Source organism: Engystomops pustulosus, chromosome 8, assembly GCF_040894005.1.
Source record: "Engystomops pustulosus chromosome 8, aEngPut4.maternal, whole genome shotgun sequence".
Taxonomy (NCBI): Eukaryota; Metazoa; Chordata; class Amphibia; order Anura; family Leptodactylidae; genus Engystomops; species Engystomops pustulosus.
In genome coordinates, this window is record NC_092418.1 from 46,116,681 (window position 1) to 46,138,550 (window position 21,870).

Here is a 21,870-nt window from a genome sequence, read left to right on the forward strand (position 1 = left end):
TTCCATATGGTTCTTGCGTTAAGTGGGAGGCAGATGTGGGCCCCGTAGATGATGATGGATGGAGACGTATGATGGAAGTGGTCCCCCTGTTGTCTCCTAGCGAGGGGCAACGCATGTCACAATTCATAATCTATAGTCTACAAAACCCGGCCATGTTTCATAAGGCAACGCATGTCACAATTCATAATCTATAGTCTACAAAACCCGGCCATGTTTCATAAATATGGTGTAAGGTCTGACTCTAACTGGCGCTGATGTGAACAACCTGATGCTCATTCTCCACTTGATGTGGGCAACTGGTGGAATATTGGGGAGGGGGGTGGTATTGAGATTATTACAGCAAGTATTTCAAATTGAAGTAGACGCCAACCCTAGAACAGGCTACCTCTGCATTGTATCAGGCTCACAAGGAAATACTATTCCACTGGATCAGCCGCACAACACCCACTCTGCGGGAATATAAAAATAGAATGAATAATATACGCCTAGAATATGGAGTTTATCCGAAACAAAAAGCAGTTAAGAAATTTTAGACTTTTGGGACCCGCGGTCCCAGATCGCCCTGGTCTAATAAGCAAAACGCTTAATGCATGTAATGGCGCACTTGAGGTTATAGGTTGATACATGAGTAATAGGAGAGCTGTTGGGAGATGCCTCCGGACAGGGGGACAAAGGGGGTGGGCCAGCCGGCTGCGACCGGGTTTTGGGCTGGGTTTTCATTTCACGTCTTGTATGTACCGCTGGCATAGTGTCTTCTGTCAGTATGTACTAAATGTGTAAATGTATGTGATGGCTACATGTACTTTGTTGTTAAAAAGAAATAAACCCTGTTAATAAAAATGTTACAATTAAAAAAAAAAAAAGGAAAGCATGATTCTAAATATGTGTTTATTAGGAGCTGTGCTCTGGTATTTTACTAAAAAAAAAAAAATTACACCAGAGCTCCTCCAAGGTTTGGCTTTAACATTCCCTGCTCCCTTTGCTCTCCCACTCCACTATGTAGAAATGATATTGCTGCAGCACAGCCAGACGGTGGAAGAGAGACAAGGGCTCTGTGGTGGGGTGTGTGGGGGAAGGCTTCTAGAGCCCTTGTAGTTTACATAAAATGTGTTTTTGGGGTTTTTAGTTTTTGTACAGCACCTCATAAACATAACTTTTTATTTGCAGCGCTGGGATCTATCCAGCCTCATTAAAGGGTAATTTGCTACTAAATAACTGGGTAGATTTAATTTAAGGCGGAGGACATTTGGGTCCTCTCTGTTCCCATTCAGAAATGCTGCCGACATCCTATTATAAAAGCAGGACTTTGTCTCCTGCGTAAAGGGTGTTCCCCCTATAGTCCAGTAAAAAGCCTGAGCACAAGAAGAGGTATTTTTGTAGCTTGTGATTTGTTTTTTTTATTTCCTGAAAAACGTGTAACATTGTGATGTTTCAGCAAATCTGCCTTCCTCAAACACATGTATGTATGTATGTATGTATTAATGTGGGTTACATGGCGCAAGGTCAACGTGCATCTGCACCCCAGGAGTTGCGCATTTAGAAAGGCTGAAACTCGCTTTAGTTTTTTATAGATGGAAAAGGCTTTACCAAGATTTAAGTACACTAATATTTTGTGTAATTTCATTTCTTTTACTGCATCAGCAGAAAAAAAAAATTCAAAAACCTGCTCCATCAAAAATCGTTTGTATGTCAGGTATTACATTTTAGCTTGATGCTTCATGTAATGCTCAGTGTGAGCCCCATACAACCCAGTGTAGATCCGGGACCTCCACAGCGGGGTTGCCATGGGAATTCCTCCAGTGTGTGAGCAGCCATGTTTTATATATCAGAGTGGTTTAACTCTTTATGTGCTACAGCTTTAATTATTTATATTACTCGTCCTTTTACACAATGGTGAAGGGCTCTATCTGATGTTAACCAGGGGTCCCAGGTTTGGGATGACCTGTCTGAATAATCCAGTCACCGAAATCTGAGTGCTATCCTGATATTCAAAATCTACAAAGAAAGTTTTTATTTATAATCCTAGAAATTTTAATTTAACTTTTTTTTTTTTTTAATCCATGTTTTCTGTTTTCATTGCAAGTTATTCTTGACTCAAACCTGAATCGTGCTGACACTGAACTGCTTCTTCCACAGGCCAAGTCGTGCATTTGTCATATGTGTGGCGCCCACCTGAACAGACTTCATTCTTGCCTGTACTGTGTGTTCTTTGGTTGTTTCACAAAAAAACATATTCACGAGCACGCTAAAGTTAAGAGACATAATCTAGGTGAGTGGTGATGTGTCTGCATTTTGCCCTGTCCCTCACTCTTGGAAAGGGCACCCAATGTGGAGTTCATTGCTGAGGGTTGGCATTTAAAGGGTTATTCTTATGTGCGTTTTCACATGTAATATATTTGTTATATATGTCTTCAATTGGATGTTAAGAAAAAAAATGTCCCTGTGTGAAGATAATTTCCCGTAAATGTAGCCATTTTGTCTCATTGAAAAGAGATGGCTGTTCTTTTATACGACCACCCCCACCCCCTGGCAGTGGTGGCCGCGAATGCAATATTAAGTCCTGTCAGATTACCTGGATTCAGTGTTCATTGGTTGTGGGACATGCAGTCACTCTCGCATATTTCACATGCAAAAACAGCTTTTCTTTGCACAATCACTACGGTAGCAGTGGTCCTATCCAAGGACCGCTGACCTCTATTTCTGAGGGAGCATTTAGTTACATTTATGGGACGTTATCTTTTTTTTCCCATGGGTCATGCGGTGACACTTTCGTTCTCGGCAAGCAGTGAAGAACCGCAGTGCTCAACCGTATGCTGTGGCATCTTCCAAATTGTTGTTGGACTGTGGCCAATCCCATATTGATTACTTAATCAACAGTTAGTTGATCAGTATTTACATTTCAGAATACCACTATGTGTCTTTGTGGACATACAGTGCCTTGTGAAAGTATTTGGGGCCCCTTGAACTGTTGCCACATTTCAGGCTTCAAATATAAAGATTTAAAAAGTTGCTTTTTTTTGTGTGAAAAAAAAGAAGTGGGACACAATTGTAAATTGGAATAAAGCGTATTGGATATTTTAAACTTTTGAAAAAAATAAACTGGCGGGTACAATATTTAAGGGGCCCTTAAGTTTCAGTGCAGAAAACTCCAGCTCCAGAAGTTGAGAAGTGAGGATCTCTGAATGAGCCAATGTTGTCCTAAATGACTGATGATAACTATAATCCACGTACACATACACTAATGTGTGTAATGAAGTCTCCGTATAAACACACCTGCTCTGCCATAGTTTTAGGGTTCTGCATCATGAAGACCAAGGAACACACTGGGCAGGTCCGTGATACTGTTGTAGAGAAATTTAAAGCCGGATTTGGATGCAAAAAGATTTCACAAACTTTAAACATCCCGTGGAGCACTCTGCAAGCGATCATATTGTAATAGAAGACGTATCAGACCACTGCAAATCTCCCGTCCGTCCCTATAAACTTTCAACTTGACAAGAAGACTGATCAGAGACGCAGCCAAGAGAACCATGATCCCTCTGGATGAACTGCAGAGATCTACAGCTGAGGTGGGAGAGTCTGTCCATAGGACAACAATCAGCCATACACTGCATAAATCTGCCCTTTATGGAAGAGCCATTTCTCAGATATCCATAAAAAGTCTTTTGCCACAAACCATCTGGGAGATGCCAAACATGTGAAAGAAGGTGCTCTGGTCAGATGAAACCAAAATAGAAATTTCTGGCGATATGTTTGGCATAAAAGCAGCACAGCTGATAATGCTGAACACGCCATCCCCACTGTCACGCATGGTGATGGCAGCATCATTGTTTAGGCCTGCTTTTCTACAAGTAAGCAGTCTGCAAAAGACTGGGAATGAGATTTATCTTCCAACAAGACAATGATTCCAGGCATAAATCAAAATCTACAGTGGAAGATCAACAAATAAACGTATCCAGGTGTTAGATTGGCCAAGTCAAAAGAGCTGAAAACTGCTGTTCACAAACACTCTCTATCCAACCTCACTGAGCTCGTTGTTTTCCAAGTAATATGGGCAAGAATTTCAGTCTCTCTGTGTGAAACTGATAGACAAGCCCCAAGCGACTTGCAGCTGTAATGGCAGTAAAAGGTGGCGCTAAAAAATATTGCACGTGTGTCCCACTTGTTGATTCTTCTTCAAAAAAATATAATTTTATATATTTGTTTGAAGCCTGAAATGTGGCAAAAGTTCAAGGGGGCTGAATATTCTCGCAACACGCTGTACATATTATCATTCACACTAAGCTTGTTTGTTGGCTTCTTCCATCACTGAGACTTGTGTGTTGCTAGGCAAGGAATGAAAGGTGATTCAACCTGACGAAGAACATTGCTGCTATATTTGTCACTATTATACGGCAGCATGTTATGAATATGCTCCTATGTAAGTGGAGCCCTATAATATCTCTACAATGGGTAGCTTTATGGCTTTCATTTTAAATGGAAGTCCAACATTTTATCTGCTTCAGTCCCTTTTTTCAGTTTACTGAAATATTGGGTTCAAATTTAAAAATTATGCACTGTAGTGGTTATTCCAAGCAAGTTATGGCAAATAAATTCTACGGTTTGTCATGTGCTTGTTTGTAACAAGTACAATCTGTGGTTTACAAGTAGCATGACTTATTTTCCTGCATTGTGCTTACTACTTTAAATTTGTTTTCTGCAGCCATAGATTTGTTGTATGGGGGTATTTACTGCTTTATGTGTCAAGACTACATATATGATAAAGAAATGGAGCAAGTTGCCAAAGAAGAACAAAGAAAGGCTTGGAAACTGCAAGGTATGTCTTCTGATTGCTCCCCTCCTCACCAAAAACTATTTGTGCTTCCTAGTGTCAGTGAGGTTGGCCATTTTTTCAATATACATCTAAATGTTTTGCACCACTGTCACACGTGGCATTAACACATGCATTTCAAAATGCAATGCAACAGCTTAAAGGGGTTATCTGCGTCTTAAAAATTACTGAGGGCTGGTCTGGGGAGAGCTGTTTAAAAATAATAAACATGTACTTGCCTTCTCCGGCGCAGGCCATCTTCTCTGTGCGCCGGTTTCATTACAAGGGCGCACAGAGAGCTTCCGGCCGGCCAGAAGCTCCCATCAGACACAATTTTCCAGCGCTAACAACGCGCTGAGAGATGTGGACTGATGGGAGGAGCCGGCCACAGCGCGGACCAGAAGCTCCCGGTGTGCGTCTTCTGTGCCCCTGGGGAATGGATCGCAGGGACCGTGGCGCGGGACATCGGCGGCGCCGGAGGAAGTTAGCACAAGTTTATTTTAAATCTCCTCCCACAGCCCGACCCTAAGAAATTTTTAAAACCCTGATAACCCCTTTAAGAGAGATTTGCTTTATTTAATTGGTATTAACACTTATGTTTACAAAAGTCGCACTAGTGTATGGGTATAGTATACAAACAACGCAAGACACCGGATTCTGGTTACCGATCGCTTGTGTTTACATAGAAACGGATACACGATCAGACAGAGCCCCATACACTAGCGCTGCGTTTGTAAATGGAGTGCTAGCAGTACGTGTTATCGCACCCTTCGGGTGATGCCACACATGGTGTTTTTGGTCCGTTTTTCCCAATTATCTTAATAGATAAACAGGTTGTAAGCAGCCATATGCATGGTAAACGGATGTTTAAAAACGGACCAAAAACGCCACGTGTGACATCGCCCTTAACAATGCTATCATAAGGTCCTGGCAGGATGATCGTTAATGGACAGAAAGAGGAGCCTCCATCTGCAGCCAATTTATGTCTGGCTGGTGCCACACGTAGTGCTTTGTCTGCGCTTGCAAACGCAGACAAAGCCGCGCCCACCGGGCCTCGGCCCAATCGCATCGGCGTTTCTATGGAAACGCCTGCGATCGGGAACGGGCCGCCGGTGTTTTGCGTTAATTTAACGCAAAACACCGGCGGCTCGTTCTCGATCGCAGGCGTTTCCAAAGAAACGCTGATGCGATGGGGCCGAGGCCCGGTGGGCGCGGCTTTGTTTGCGTTTGCAAGCGCAGACAAGGCACTACGTGTGGCACCAGCCTTACTTGTCAAGAAAGCGGTGCAGAACTTTTTAATAGATGTATGTTGGAAAATACCTTATACCGTGCCCTGACACGTACACACACATTACCTCATGTTTTTTGTAAAGTGGCGAACTTTCATTTTTTTGTGTGTTTGTTTTTTGGTTCCCCGTCAGTTTCTTCTTTTATTAGCACGTTGGGGAATAAATGGTCTGATATTGTAGCTCCAGTCCTTACACAATTCAGGACAGTCTCTAGATGAAAGCAAGCCAAGCCCTTTCATTTAAATTTGGTACATTTGGAAACACATAGGAAGTGTTCACGTGTGGCATTTTCATTTGCATTTTGAAAAGCAATGCAAATGTTGCATTTGTTAACGGAGTGTGTAATGCAGCCTTTGCGTTTCAAAACCTCATGTGTGTGAACGTGGCCTTCGAGGTAATGGCAGTCCAGATTCAGTGTTCTGGTTTCCTAGGTGCTCTAGTGTCAGCTGGTGCTAGAAGCAGATGGCTGCATACACTGTTGCCATGCAGCGATGTTGGCTCTCTCAATAAATTTTATGCTTGTATAGACTTTTGTTTTGTTTTTTTTCTTGTTCTGGATTTTTGTTAAAACAAATCCCCCAAAGGTAAAATAGTGCTGCTAATCCATAATCATAAATCCATAATCATTTCCTTAATAAACAGCACCTATTGCAAAGAATTTACATGCTTCTAAGTATGGGGATCGTTTGCTATAAGTGTCACTGGATAGTTTTTTATTTGAAGTCCAGCAATGTAGTCACAGTAATGGAAATAGACCTGCTATGCATTGAGGATAATTTGGTGCTTGCCCCTCACTAATCCTTCACTGCATTTAGCCATAATTTTGGAATAGAGGCTGTTTTTTGTTTTATCCTTTACCAGCTGTAGCATGTCATTGCTACGGCGAGTACTAAAGTGGTGGTAGAAATTATTTTGAATAGCTAACATTTTATTTTATTTTTAAAGCTTTTGCTCCATCCTTGGTATCTCCTTACCAGTATGCAATGACAGGTAAGATAATTGTGTTTTTTTTGGGGGGGTGGGGGATGTTGTTATCCTTTTTCTGTTGTACCCATTTCTTGGCATCCTTCAAACTTGGAGGCTTACTTAATGTCCAGCACAACCCTGTACGAATCAATAGACTATACCTCCATACTACACCCAGCCCCTGGATATGTGTGACATTTGTTTTTTTTCTGCTTGTTATGTTGTTGTTCTTTGTATATACCTGATGGTCATGAATGTGTTTATTATGGAATTGTTTTTTTAACCTGATGAAGGGTTTGGTATGACACTGAAACACAGTTTGTATGCACACAAACCTTCTGGAGCTTTCTTTCGAGGTGCTGTGGAGTGTGTTCAACTCTTTGCACCCTTTAATATGCATTGTTCTGCTGATTGTGGTGTAGATGGCTCCACCTAGAGTAGCCAATGCATTATTTTAAAAATCTGTAAGATGGGTGTTGCCAGGCTGTCTGCAGCACCCAGTGACCACTCCTGACAGTGGAGAGATCATTATAATGGTTGCAATTGTATCTTTTTCTGTCTCTAAAAGTGGTCCTTGTTTCAGCCCTTATAATTCTTCTACATTTACTTGTTTATTTTTCTAGGTGTTGGAGAAAAGTATTCAACATGGGAGCCAACAAAGAGGGAGCTAGAGCTGTTACGACATAATCCCAAGAGAAGGAAAATAACGGCAAACTGCACCATTGGTAAGCGGGGGAATGCAGATACTCCATACCTGTCCTAACTCTTTCAGCGTCACTATAGTTTATCTGTTGGGATCACAGGAGCAGGTTGGGTCTGAAGACACTGAGGAGACAGGAGATGCAGTTTACTACAAGCATTTGATTAGATGCAGCAGCAATAAGACATGTGATCTCCAAATGTAATAGGGTTAGGCAGAGCTGCTATCTATCATCGGACTCTGTACAGCTTTGCTCAAAAATGTCTTCTCCCAGGAGGGTTGTTTCCCCTGTAACTGGGGCTCTTATTGAAGTATAGTACTAGCTGTAGTGAGGGAGGATTTGGGCTACCTGCACATGAACAAAGCAAAAATTTGCTGACAATAACAGATGATATTGTCTTGTCTTCGAGGCCTATTTGCTTCCGTCTGTCATTTGTTTATCAATGATCTTCATAAATTGTATGTATGATATATAATATATTGTAATCTAGGACTGACTCCTTCCTTAAAGGACATCTACCACCAGGGTCAAGGATTGTAGACTGGCTACCGACTGGGGGGCAAGATTGCTATTGATGCACCTCCCACCCTATACTCAAATTAATTGGTTTTCCCAGTTTTTTGTGATAAGATTAACTTCTTCGGTTTATGCTTGTGTATATACGGTAGTGTTCTAACAACCTTCTTTTTTTTTTTTTTTTTTTGTGAATATTTTGTCACAGGTTTGCGAGGTTTAATCAATCTTGGGAACACGTGTTTTATGAACTGTATTGTCCAGGCACTTACCCACACTCCCCTGCTAAGAGACTTTTTCCTTTCTGACCGTCACAAATGTGAAATGCAAAGCCCGAACTCTTGCTTGGTTTGTGAAATGTCAACACTCTTTCAGGAGGTAAGTACTTTGGAGCTGAATGTGGAGTTTCTTTTTTTTTAACAGCTTATTCTGATAAGAATTGCCCTCAACCTAATTAAACATAATTTCTGTGGCATTTTGCACCTGCCATGGTCATTCTAGATTGGACGACATAATGCATCACACACAAGAACTCTCTAAAATAATGGGTCACTAACCAAAGCTATCTAATGTGCTGTATCTATATTACTTTTTATTTTATACTTAAATATATTTCTATAATTTCATATGTTTATGTTCAAAGGAAAAGGTGTTTTATACTTTTGGTGCAATGTCCTCTTCACCATTAGGTGGCGATGATGCATGTGTGTTCAAAAATTCTTACTTCTCTAGTGTTTAGTTTTTGATACTACAGGGATGTCTTAGCGTATATTTATAAAGTGCATATTATGCATGCATTTCCATTAAAAACATAATCGTATAAATAACTCCCAATGCTGTCACAAACAAAACTATAGCCTGCATTGAATTGTTCTACAAAGCAGGTTTAGGATAAAATGACAGAATTTACTCTTTTTGTATCTCTTGACAAGCTCTGCTTTTTAGATCAGAAAGCTTAAAAAAAATCTATATATATATTTTATGAGGGTTGTTGTAAAAGTCCAGCATAATGTGGCAGGTCTTTCCCACAAATTTTCTCCCTCCCCCTTCATCAAATGAAATATCTGCAGTCAGGGGCGGACTGGCCATAGACTTTACCGGGAGACTTCCCGGTGGGCCGGTGCCCTGAGCAGCTGATGGGGCCGGTCCCTTCCTCCGCTTGGCCCCTCCTCCTCTCCCTCACTACATGTGTCGAGCTGTCGGGCAGATCACTTCTTATGCTCAGGCTCCTGCACTGCCCTCCCTCCCTGATGCATCCATATGATAAACTAACCTTATGATATGGATGCACAGCAGGGGTGGCAGTGCAGGAGCCTGTTCTCCCCTGCAGATGTCAGCCCTAGCGCTGAGCTCCTCACAGGCCCAGCCCTGCACATTACACAGGAGACCACGCCCCCACAGCACAGCCCGGGCCTAGCAGCATGGAGGAAGAGGTGAGTGCTGGAGGGGTGGAAGGGGGGCTGGTGCCTGCTGTGTGTGTGTGTGAGATGATGCTGGTGCTTGATGCTGTGTGTATGGGAGATGAGGCTGGTGTCTGCTGTGTATGTGTATGGGAGATGGGGCTGGTGCATGCTGTGTATGTGTATGGGAGATGGGGCTGGTGCATGCTGTGTATGTGTATGGGAGATGGGGCTGGTGCATGCTGTGTATGTGTATGGGAGATGGGGCTGGTGCATGCTGTGTATGAGAGATGGGGCTGGTGCATGCTGTGTATGGGAGATGGGGCTGGTGCCTGCTGTGTATGTGTATGGGAGATGGGGCTGGTGCATGCTGTGTATGTGTATGGGAGATGGGGCTGGTGCATGCTGTGTATGTGTATGGGAGATGGGGCTGGTGCATGCTGTGTATGTGTATGGGAGATGGGGCTGGTGCATGCTGTGTGTGTGTATGAGAGATGGGGCTGGTGCATGCTGTGTGTGTGTGTATGGGAGATGGGGCTGGTGCATGCTGTGTGTGTGTGTATGGGAGATGGGGCTGGTGCATGCTGTATATGTGTATGGGAGATGGGGCTGGTGCATGCTGTGTATGGGAGATGGGGCTGGTGCATGCTGTGTATGTGTATGGGAGATGGGGCTGGTGCATGCTGTGTATGTGTATGGGAGATGGGGCTGGTGCATGCTGTGTATGTGTATGGGAGATGGGGCTGGTGTCTGCTGTGTATGTGTATGGGAGATGGGGCTGGTGCATGCTGTGTATGTGTATGGGAGATGGGGCTGGTGCATGCTGTGTATGTGTATGGGAGATGGGGCTGGTGTCTGCTGTGTATGTGTATGGGAGATGGGGCTGGTGCATGCTGTGTATGTGTATGGGAGATGGGGCTGGTGCATGCTGTGTATGTGTATGGGAGATGGGGCTGGTGCATGCTGTGTATGAGAGATGGGGCTGGTGCATGCTGTGTATGGGAGATGGGGCTGGTGCCTGCTGTGTATGTGTATGGGAGATGGGGCTGGTGCATGCTGTGTATGTGTATGGGAGATGGGGCTGGTGCATGCTGTGTATGTGTATGGGAGATGGGGCTGGTGCATGCTGTGTATGTGTATGGGAGATGGGGCTGGTGCATGCTGTGTGTGTGTATGGGAGATGGGGCTGGTGCATGCTGTGTGTGTGTATGAGAGATGGGGCTGGTGCATGCTGTGTGTGTGTGTATGGGAGATGGGGCTGGTGCATGCTGTGTGTGTGTGTATGGGAGATGGGGCTGGTGCATGATGTGTATGTGTATGGGAGATGGGGCTGGTGCATGCTGTGTATGGGAGATGGGGCTGGTGCATGCTGTGTATGTGTATGGGAGATGGGGCTGGTGCATGCTGTGTATGTGTATGGGAGATGGGGTTGGTGTCTGCTATGTATGTGTATGGGAGATGGGGCTGGTGCATGCTGTGTATGTGTATGGGAGATGGGGCTGGTGCATGCTGTGTATGTGTATGGGAGATGGGGCTGGTGTCTGCTGTGTATGGGAGATGGGGCTGGTACATGCTGTGTATGTGTATGGGAGCTGGGGCTGGTGTCTGCTGTGTATGTGTATGGGAGATGGGGCTGGTGCATGCTGTGTATGAGAGATGGGGCTGGTGCATGCTGTGTATGGGAGATGGGGCTGGTGCATGCTGTGTATGTGTATGGGAGATGGTGCTGGTGCATGCTGTGTATGTGTATGGGAGATGGGGCTGGTGCATGCTGTGTATGGGAGATGGGGCTGGTGCCTGCTGTGTGTGTGTATGGGAGATGGGGCTGGTGCATGCTGTGTATGTGTATGGGAGATGGGGCTGGTGCATGCTGTGTATGTGTATGGGAGATGGGGCTGGTGCATGCTGTGTATAAGAGATGGGGCTGGTGCATGCTGTGTATGGGAGATGGGGCTGGTGCATGCTGTGTATGTGTATGGGAGATGGGGCTGGTGCATGCTGTGTATGTGTATGGGAGATGGGGCTGGTGCCTGCTGTGTGTGTGTATGGGAGATGGGGCTGGTGCCTGCTGTGTGTGTGTATGGGAGATGGGGCTGGTGCATGCTGTGTATGTGTATGGGAGATGGGGCTGGTGCATGCTGTGTATGTGTATGGGAGATGGGGCTGGTGCATGCTGTGTATGTGTATGGGAGATGGGGCTGGTGCATGCTGTGTATGTGTATGGGAGATGGGGCTGGTGCATGCTGTGTATGTGTATGGGAGATGGGGCTGGTGCATGCTGTGTGTGTGTATGGGAGATGGGGCTGGTGCATGCTGTGTGTGTGTATGAGAGATGGGGCTGGTGCATGCTGTGTGTGTGTGTATGGGAGATGGGGCTGGTGCATGCTGTGTGTGTGTGTATGGGAGATGGGGCTGGTGCATGATGTGTATGTGTATGGGAGATGGGGCTGGTGCATGCTGTGTATGGGAGATGGGGCTGGTGCATGCTGTGTATGTGTATGGGAGATGGGGCTGGTGCATGCTGTGTATGTGTATGGGAGATGGGGTTGGTGTCTGCTATGTATGTGTATGGGAGATGGGGCTGGTGCATGCTGTGTATGTGTATGGGAGATGGGGCTGGTGCATGCTGTGTATGTGTATGGGAGATGGGGCTGGTGTCTGCTGTGTATGGGAGATGGGGCTGGTACATGCTGTGTATGTGTATGGGAGCTGGGGCTGGTGTCTGCTGTGTATGTGTATGGGAGATGGGGCTGGTGCATGCTGTGTATGAGAGATGGGGCTGGTGCATGCTGTGTATGGGAGATGGGGCTGGTGCATGCTGTGTATGTGTATGGGAGATGGTGCTGGTGCATGCTGTGTATGTGTATGGGAGATGGGGCTGGTGCATGCTGTGTATGGGAGATGGGGCTGGTGCCTGCTGTGTGTGTGTATGGGAGATGGGGCTGGTGCATGCTGTGTATGTGTATGGGAGATGGGGCTGGTGCATGCTGTGTATGTGTATGGGAGATGGGGCTGGTGTCTGCTGTGTATGTGTATGGGAGATGGGGCTGGTGCATGCTGTGTATAAGAGATGGGGCTGGTGCATGCTGTGTATGGGAGATGGGGCTGGTGCATGCTGTGTATGTGTATGGGAGATGGGGCTGGTGCATGCTGTGTATGTGTATGGGAGATGGGGCTGGTGCCTGCTGTGTGTGTGTATGGGAGATGGGGCTGGTGCCTGCTGTGTGTGTGTATGGGAGATGGGGCTGGTGCATGCTGTGTATGTGTATGGGAGATGGGGCTGGTGCATGCTGTGTATGTGTATGGGAGATGGGGCTGGTGCATGCTGTGTATGTGTATGGGAGATGGGGCTGGTGCATGCTGTGTATGTGTATGGGAGATGGGGCTGGTGCATGCTGTGTATGTGTATGGGAGATGGGGCTGGTGCATGCTGTGTATGTGTATGGGAGATAGGGCTGGTGCATGCTGTGTATGGGAGATGGGGCTGGTGCATGCTGTGTATGTGTATGGGAGATGGGGCTGGTGTCTGCTGTGTATGTGTATGGGAGATGGGGCTGGTGCATGCTGTGTATGGGAGATGGGGCTGGTGCATGCTGTGTATGGGAGATGGGGCTGGTGCATGCTGTGTATGGGAGATGGGGCTGGTGCATGCTGTGTATGGGAGATGGGGCTGGTGCATGCTGTGTGTGTATGTATGGGAGATGGGGCTGTTGCATGCTGTGTGTGTGTGTGTGTATGAGAGATGGGGCTGGTGCCTGCTGTGTGTGTGTGTGTGTGTGTGTGTGTGTGTGGGGAGATGGTGCTGGTGCCTGCTGTGCGTGTGTGGGGAGATGGTGCTGGTGCCTGGTGTGTGTGTATAAGAGATGCCGCTGGTGCCTGCTGCTGTGTGTGTGTGTGTGTGTGGGGAGATGGTGCTGGTGCCTGCTGTGTGTGTGTGTGGGGAGATGGTGCTGGTGCCTGCTGTGTGTGTATAAGAGATGGTGCTTGTGTGTGTGTGTGTGTGTGTGTGTGTGTGTGTGTGTGTGTGGAGAGATGGGGTTGGTGCCTGCTGTGTGTGTGTGGGGAGATGGCGCTGGTGCCTGCTGTATGTGTGTGGGGGGAGATTGTGCTAGTGCCTGCTGTGTGTGTGTGAGAGGAGAGATGGGGCTGGTGTCTGCTGTGTGTGTGTGTGTGAGGAGAGATGGGGCTGGTGTCTGCTGTGTGTGTGTGTGTGTGTGAGGAGAGATGGGGCTGGTGTGTGCTGTGTGTGTGTGTGAGAGGAGAGATGGGGCTGGTGTCTGCTCTGTGTGTGTGTGTGTGTGAGGAGAGATGGGGCTGGTGTCTGCTGTGTGTGTGAGGAGAGATGGGGCTGGTGTCTGCTGTGTGTGTGTGTGTGAGGAGAGATGGGGCTGGTGTGTGCTGTGTGTGTGTGAGAGGAGAGATGGGGCTGGTGTGTGCTGTGTGTGTGTGAGAGGAGAGATGGGGCTGGTGTGTGCTGTGTGTGTGTGAGAGGAGAGATGGGGCTGGTGTGTGCTGTGTGTGTGTGAGAGGAGAGATGGGGCTGGTGTGTGCTGTGTGTGTGTGAGAGGAGAGATGGGGCTGGTGTGTGCTGTGTGTGTGTGAGAGGAGAGATGGGGCTGGTGTCTGCTGTGTGTGTGTGTGAGGAGAGATGGGGCTGGTGTCTGGTGTGTGTGTGAGGAGAGATGGGGCTGGTGTCTGCTGTGTGTGTGTGAGGAGAGATGGGGCTGGTGTGTGCGGTGTGTGTGTGTGAGAGGAGAGATGGGGCTGGTGTCTGCTGTGTGTGTATGTGTGTGTGAGGAGAGATGGGGCTGGTGTCTGCTGTGTGTGTATGTGTGTGTGAGGAGAGATGGGGCTGGTGTCTGCTGTGTGTGTGTGTGTGAGGAGAGATGGGGCTGGTGTCTGCTGTGTGTGTGTGTGTGAGGAGAGATGGGGCTGGTGTGTGCTGTGTGTGTGAGAGAGGAGAGATGGGGCTGGTGTCTGCTGTGTGTGTGTGTGAGGAGAGATGGGGCTGGTGTGTGCTGTGTGTGTGTGTGAGGAGAGATGGGGCTGGTGTGTGCTGTGTGTGTGTGTGTATGGGAGATGGGGCTGGTGTCTGCTGTGTGTGTGTGTGAGGAGAGATGGGGCTGGTGTGTGCTGTGTGTGTGTGTGTATGGGAGATGGGGCTGGCGCCTGCTGTGTGTGTGTGGGGGGGGGGGGGGGGGTCACACATTGTGTGTTGGCCTGGGTTTTCATTGTGTTTGAAACGCAGTAATGTAATTAGTAAATCACCCCTCCTCAGCTGTTGTAATGCGTTTCAAACACAATGAAAACCCAGGCCAACACGCAATGTGTGAATGCGCCCTTAGCGTTTTGATTCCGTTTTGTAACTGAATCAAAACGCATCGTGGCGGGCCACGGCCGATCGCATATGCGTTTCTATGCAAGCGTATATGATTGGCAATCAGCACGTATTGTGCAAATGCGGGACACCGGGCACTCATTGTGATGCATGCATTTACGTACAAATACATGCGATCCATCCCAGTGCGTCTTGATTCAGTTACTAAACGGAATCAAAACACTAACGTGTGGCATCACCCTTATTGTCACTTATGGTTAGTTGACTCTGCCTACTTGTGATGGCCACACCTAAAGTAAATTGGCCCCGCCTATATCATGGGGCCACTTTTAATCTTTTTCCATGGCCACTTTAAATTCCCAGTCCGCCCCTGTCTGCAGTGTCCATTCATGCCTGATGAACAAGACTTTCCAGATAATTCCCCTCTAAATTGTCATTATGTCTATTTTGCATATTCTTTATTCATGGGTTGTAATTGTTGAGCTCAATACAACTCTCTACTTTTCTGGGTGTTAAATAACTTCTAGTTTTTAAACAATCCTGATCTGTTTCGAAGTCTCCTTTCCATATAATACTTCAGTCCTCAATATAACATTCGTACCATGTCACGAATCACCAAGGGATATTGCTCAGAGTACATATAACAGAGAAATACTCAGGATGCAAGCCACCAGGATTTGCCCATAGTCTCACTGCTCTTACAGTAAAGAACCTTTGTCTATGTTGATGGTAAAATCGCCTCTCCTCTAGGCGTAGAGGATGCCCCCTTGTCCTGGTCACAGGCCGAGGTATAAAAAGATCTTTGGAGAGATCCTTGTACTGTCCGTTCAGGTATTTGTACATTGTAATGAGGTCTCCCCTCAGTCGTCTTTTTTCTAAACTGAATAATCCCAAATTTTGTAATCTGTCAGTGTATTCTAGTCCCCCCATTCCCCTAATAATCCTGGTTGCTCTCCTCTGCACCCGTTCCAGCTCTACTATATCCTTTTTATACACTGGTGCCCAAAACTGTACACAATATTCCATGTGTGGTCTGACCAGGGATTTGTATAAGGGCAAAACTATGTCTTTATCATGAGAATCTATTCCTCTTTACACATTCCATAATTATTGCTTTAGCAACTGTCTGGCTCTGGTCAATAAAATTTTAGTTTACCATCCAACAATACCCGAAGGTCTCTTTCTGCTGAAGTTTTACCAAATAATTTACTGTTAACTCTAGAACATAATTATATAATTTTTGTTTTCACGGCGCAAATGCATAACCTTACATTTATCTAGATCTGATCTGCAGTGACTTGGTTTTCTTTATCTCCTCACTACTTAGTTCTACTCTGGGCACCGATCTCCACACATTCCGTATAGGCTACTGCACCTTGTATGGACACACGCACGGCATTTAGCAGGGTACGAGCAACAGGATGCACATGAATTTCTAATTGCTGCATTAGATGTACTGCACAGACACTGCAAAGGTAAGTGTCTAATGTCCACCTCCAGCACAATTATACCAATTACTGTATATACTCGAGTATAAGCCGACCCAAGTATAAGCCGAGGCACCTAATTTTACCACAAAAACCTGGTAAAACCTATATTTTTTTACTCGAGTATAAGCCGAATTTGGGTTTTCAGCACATTTTTTGTGCTGAAAAACTAGGCTTATACTCGAGTATATATGGTACATAAAGTACATATGCTCGACATGTTTGTAATCACTAGTGGAGTATATAGCCTTCACTCTAGCGTTCATATACAACAAATTGCAGGGTGTTATCTACAGTTTAAAAGCTATTATATTTCATATTTTTTTTAATGTCTAAGATTCACTGGTAATGTGCTATGTGTATTCATGTTTTATTATACTTTAGAATATATTAATCAGTAAAATGCTTTTTATCTGTTTTTCTTTTCCAGGTGATGACAATGGGAAAAAGGCCAACAATCCGAACCACTGTAACTGCATTATAGACCAAATTTTCACAGGAGGCCTCCAGTCTGATGTAACCTGTCAAGTGTGCCAGTAAGTCAATACTTCACTTTAGTCTTTCTAAAAACAGACCTTTTATTATAATGGATAATGGCACTGTAACACATTCACTATATTGGCAGACCTTTAAATGGTTCTCCTGTAAACTAATCACACAGTAGTGTATCATCAGATTTGTAGACCGGTCGTCGTCTTATGACATTTTGGAGATTCTTGAAATTGGGGGTCACAACCTAATGTACAAATGCATGTGCAAATTTGCAATATAAGTATATAGGAAGAGGATTTATCATTAACCAGGCTTAAAACTCTTTAAAACTCTTAAACTTTTTCTACGTCTGTATTTTTCATGGTGGTTTATACTGCTTGATAAATGTGGAATATGAGATGTTGATGTCTGTGGATTTGAGAGTCCTTGGTAAAAAGTCACAAGTTTTTTTGCAACTGATTCCAAAGCGTTTCCTACAACAACTTACATCTGGAAACATCTGCTAAACCCGGCATAGGCTAGTGAACAGGTCAAATGCCTCAATGGGCAATAATTCCCCCAGAGGATTTCGTACTTGGCTGTAGTGGTGCTGAGTTTGTGACTCGGAAGTCTTCTTTGTGACCCACATGTCCAAATTCCTAAAGTCTGATTCCTGTTGAGAAAAACTGAATGGAGTAAATCCGTGAATGATTATTTTGAAGACTTACTCTTGCTGGTTGTTGATTGTTCTCATACACATCGTTTATTGACTGCATGCTGGGAGAGACACCATTGCATACCATTCATGTGGAGGGGATTTATCAATAATTTATTGGCACTTGATATATGTTGGGAGGAGAAGGGATAACATCAAGCGCTGCTGCATAACGCACAAGCGCATGAAAGGCGCATGTCCAAAGCTAAGCATCTCGTTGAAGACTTGTTATGGAAATGCGTCAAACTGGAAAATTCCATAAAAGCATTACCACTTCTAGAAGAACAAAGTATGGGAAACCCATATACTGTTGTAATTATTTTATATTTTACAAATCATTTCTCCTCAATGTCAATTTATTTCAGTGGGGTTTCCACAACAATAGATCCATTTTGGGACATTAGCTTGGATTTACCTGGCTCTTCAAGCCCATTTTGGCCCTTGAGCCCCGGCGGTGACAGTGGTGTGGTGAACGGAGAAAGTCATGTGTCTGGGACAACAACACTAACAGATTGTCTGCGAAGGTAATGGATCACTGTAAAAATATCATACATATGGGGACTATCCACACACATTGAAGGGGTATTCTCATCTGGGCATTGACATTTAATAATATATAATTTCTTCAGTTGGATTTTATTTAAAAAAAATGTACCTGAGTGTAGTCATGTTGACTCCTTAAAAACAAGACATCTGTCTTTGGATACGACCTCCACTGTTGAAGTGATATAACAAGTGAAACTGTTTTTGTATATGAAAGATGTCCCTCATCCATCCTCTGGTAATAAACGCTGATTTCGGGTGGTCCACGCTCCTCCATGGCACATGTCTGGCCACCTCTGCCAGGGTGTAGGGATGTTCATATCCAAGGACAGCAATATTGTTTCCAAGGGAAAACATGGCTAACATGGCTGCATTGATGAAATATATCTATATGGCAGATGAACTTAAGGTGAATGTCCAGATGAGCATTAGCACAATTGTGAATATGTAAATTACACAGGACCCTTAAGGTGTAGATACATTGGAACAATGATGGGTTAGAATGCACTATTATAGCTATGCTCACCTGGTGGAGCTGATCTAGCTTGTCATAGGTCATGACCTCTGGAGTCAGCGATGTCCATTAGTAAGTTTTGGGCACAAAAAAGTGCAGGGTTGATGGTGCGCTGCTAGGTCAAAAGATCACACGATTACAAGATTATGACAAATTTTTATAAGATGATGACATCTTTTAGGTAAAAGGAGGAAACCTGTTTGCTGGTTTGGTCAGGCCAAATAATTAGAGGGCTCATAACCCGGCTGCCAAAAGATCCTTTGACCCACCTACCCAAATAGACACCATCTGTAATGAGACTTTGATTAAGCAGGAATAATGGTATATAAAGGTCCATATTTCTGAATTTCTAAGTACGGGACATTACTTGGGACATAACAACCGCAATAAATGGGCTAAGAAATTTACATGTTATAAATCTTAGTGTGTGTATATTGTGATGCAATGCTTTGTCGTGTAGCTACATGAATTTCTGTCCTCATCTAGGTTTACGCGGCCAGAGCATCTAGGAAGTAGTGCCAAAATCAAATGCAGTGGTTGCCATAGTTACCAAGAGTCGACTAAGCAGCTCACTATGAAAAAACTGCCAATTGTGGCTTGTTTTCATCTCAAAGTAAGAACACAACACCGCTGCTTCTTGTCGATTGCTTCTGGTCATCCTATAAGGCCTGGCACTCTCTAACACATGAAAAGTCATCCATTTGTTACATATGTATACAGTCTGTCTGCAGGAGATGGACTAGGAAGCCATGACACACCATTGTCTCCTTGTCCACCTTATCTGCATAGCGGACATCATACTGCAGACCACAAGCACCAAAAATACATGGGATGAATTGGGTGTGTCAAGAACTGGGCATCTGGGTGAATGGACCCCAAGCAATAGAAATAACCGGGGACGTTGCCACACATTCCTGCCTTTTGAGTGACGCACATGCGTGACCGGTCATACATTTACTACTATGGGGCTGCCTCATACGAGAGTACAGACAGCCACTTATTTATTTACATCATTGCTTCTGGTCTCCTGATCACGCTCTAAAATAAGCTCACACTGTATATAAAACTTGTGTAGTTTTTTACTAGCTTGTATGTGGAAAACACATCCTTTGTAATGGGATATCTTTACTCTAGGGTAGGATTCACACTGCCGTTGCCTGCCGTACCGTAGCACAACTGGCACAGAGCAGTGCGCGGGGTTAGGAGGAGGACGTGAGCGTTGCTCACCCCTGCCCCTCTCCATAGGGATATATGGCGGACGGCGAGGTATACCGTGAAAAGATAGGACATGTCCTATCTTTTCATGTTGTACGGAACGGTATGGTGCCTCACTGGTGCTGCACTGTACCGCTCCCGTAAAACGATGTGCGCCCATTGCCGTCTATGCGGGACATATTTACGACAACAATTTCTCGTGTGGTGTAGTGGGTAGAGTTACCATGCTATTTCATGCTGTATAGCACTGTGCCAGTTCTAGTAGGGCCACTGATGTAATCTATTTGGTGGCATGACTTGGAGGCAGACCTTTTTATTTAGTGGATAGTAATGTTCAGTGATATTCAGGCTCAAGAAAAAATATCTGACGTACTTCATCAGATTAAAAAATTGCATTTCGGACAGGAGCACTGATAAATACACTTAAACGTATATTTCAATATTTCATCGTAGTATACAACACAACAACAAATTACGTTACGTATGTTATATAAATTAATCTCCTGTTAATGCATTTCAAAAGCCATGTTTTTTAAATTTAATATTGTGGCTAAAATTAGTTGGAAATGGGGTTACATATAAATTGGCATATTTTGTTTTTAAAGCGATCGGCTTCTCATTTTCAAATGAATAAAAGGTTTTACAAGTGTTAGAAAATGTGTGCATAAATCTACAATAAGTGAAGCGCTTGGAAGAAAATGGATGTGATCTGTTATGTGTTCTAGTACTACAGATCTAGGCTCATGGGTAGAGATGAGCAGACCCAACATTTGGGTTCAGCTGTGCAACCCGTACATATTGCAGGGTTAGTGGCTGGACAGCCAATCGTAGCAACTAGCCATGGCTATCATCTCTACTCATGGGTTTTCTAAGTGTCGTAGGGTTAGTGAAGATGGGACGAACCAGTCCTGTTGTCACAAATCAATTACTATGTCTAGGAATGCTGCACATTTCTATCATACTTAATAATCTTGCACATGCTCTGTACTATACCCTGATATCAAAGGGTTAACAAAATGATATAGCTATATTAGAGAATTTAGCACAGCACAATGAGGATAAGTAACTTTTTTTAAAACGCAAACTTAAAAAAACATCAACAAATAAAAAATGAATACATAAAACTGTACATAACCCTAATGAGTAACATGTAATGTAACAAATTTGCAAAGGCCCTTGCATCCAAATTTTAAGGAGGGGGGGAGTAATGTTTCTCATTGCATAAAAATGTTAGTTATGGTACTAGTAGTCCTCATAAAAAACTGCTTATGGTACTTGTAGTCCTCCTTAAATGATCTACTTAAGATTTTTTAAGTAAAAAAGTTACTTACCCTTGCGCTGTCCCTAAATTCCATAAATGACTATTTCTGACCCATTTTTTCATATCTGCATATTTTTGATAAGACCAAACAGTCCTAAAAACTTTTTTTTTTTTTTTTTTTCCTTACGCAGCGGTTTGAACATTCGGCTAAATTAAGACGGAAGATTACAACATATGTGTCATTCCCTTTGGAGTTAGATATGACACCATTCATGGCCTCAAGGTATGAATCTGTCTAGTGGACTGGAAAGGGATATTAAAATATTCATGTTTTGTACTGTGTGGAGCAGGATATTATGTAATTTACCAATACAGACGGTCCCCTACTTAAGGACACCCGACTTGCATACAATCCATAGTTACAGACAGACCCCTCTGACCTCTGGTGAAGCTCTCTGAATGCTTTACTATAGTCCCAGGCTGCAATGATCAGCTGTAAGATGTCTGTAATGAAGCTTTATGGATAATCCTTGGTCCCAATACAGCAAAAAATGTTTAAGCTCCAATTGTCACTGGGGCCAAAATTTTTTCTGTCTGGATCTACAATTATAAAATATACAGTTTCGACTTACATACAAATTCCACTT

At 44.4% G+C, this 21,870-nt stretch overlaps 1 protein-coding gene across 3 annotated transcripts in view; it reads left to right on the top strand.

The window, feature by feature from the left end:
* USP22 (ubiquitin specific peptidase 22) overlaps positions 1–21,870 on the top strand; it is a 30,762-nt gene that overhangs the window by 5,414 nt on the left and 3,478 nt on the right. For all 3 annotated transcript variants that reach the window (XM_072120828.1, XM_072120825.1, XM_072120827.1), the window contains exons 3-12: positions 2,137–2,269; positions 4,703–4,816; positions 7,045–7,089; positions 7,689–7,790; positions 8,488–8,657; positions 16,345–16,492; positions 16,935–17,040; positions 18,056–18,214; positions 19,234–19,360; positions 21,415–21,506. In XM_072120828.1, the coding sequence (XP_071976929.1) occupies positions 2,137–2,269; positions 4,703–4,816; positions 7,045–7,089; positions 7,689–7,790; positions 8,488–8,657; positions 16,345–16,492; positions 16,935–17,040; positions 18,056–18,214; positions 19,234–19,360; positions 21,415–21,506 (1,196 nt within the window). The remainder of the gene's footprint in view (positions 1–2,136; positions 2,270–4,702; positions 4,817–7,044; positions 7,090–7,688; positions 7,791–8,487; positions 8,658–16,344; positions 16,493–16,934; positions 17,041–18,055; positions 18,215–19,233; positions 19,361–21,414; positions 21,507–21,870) is intronic.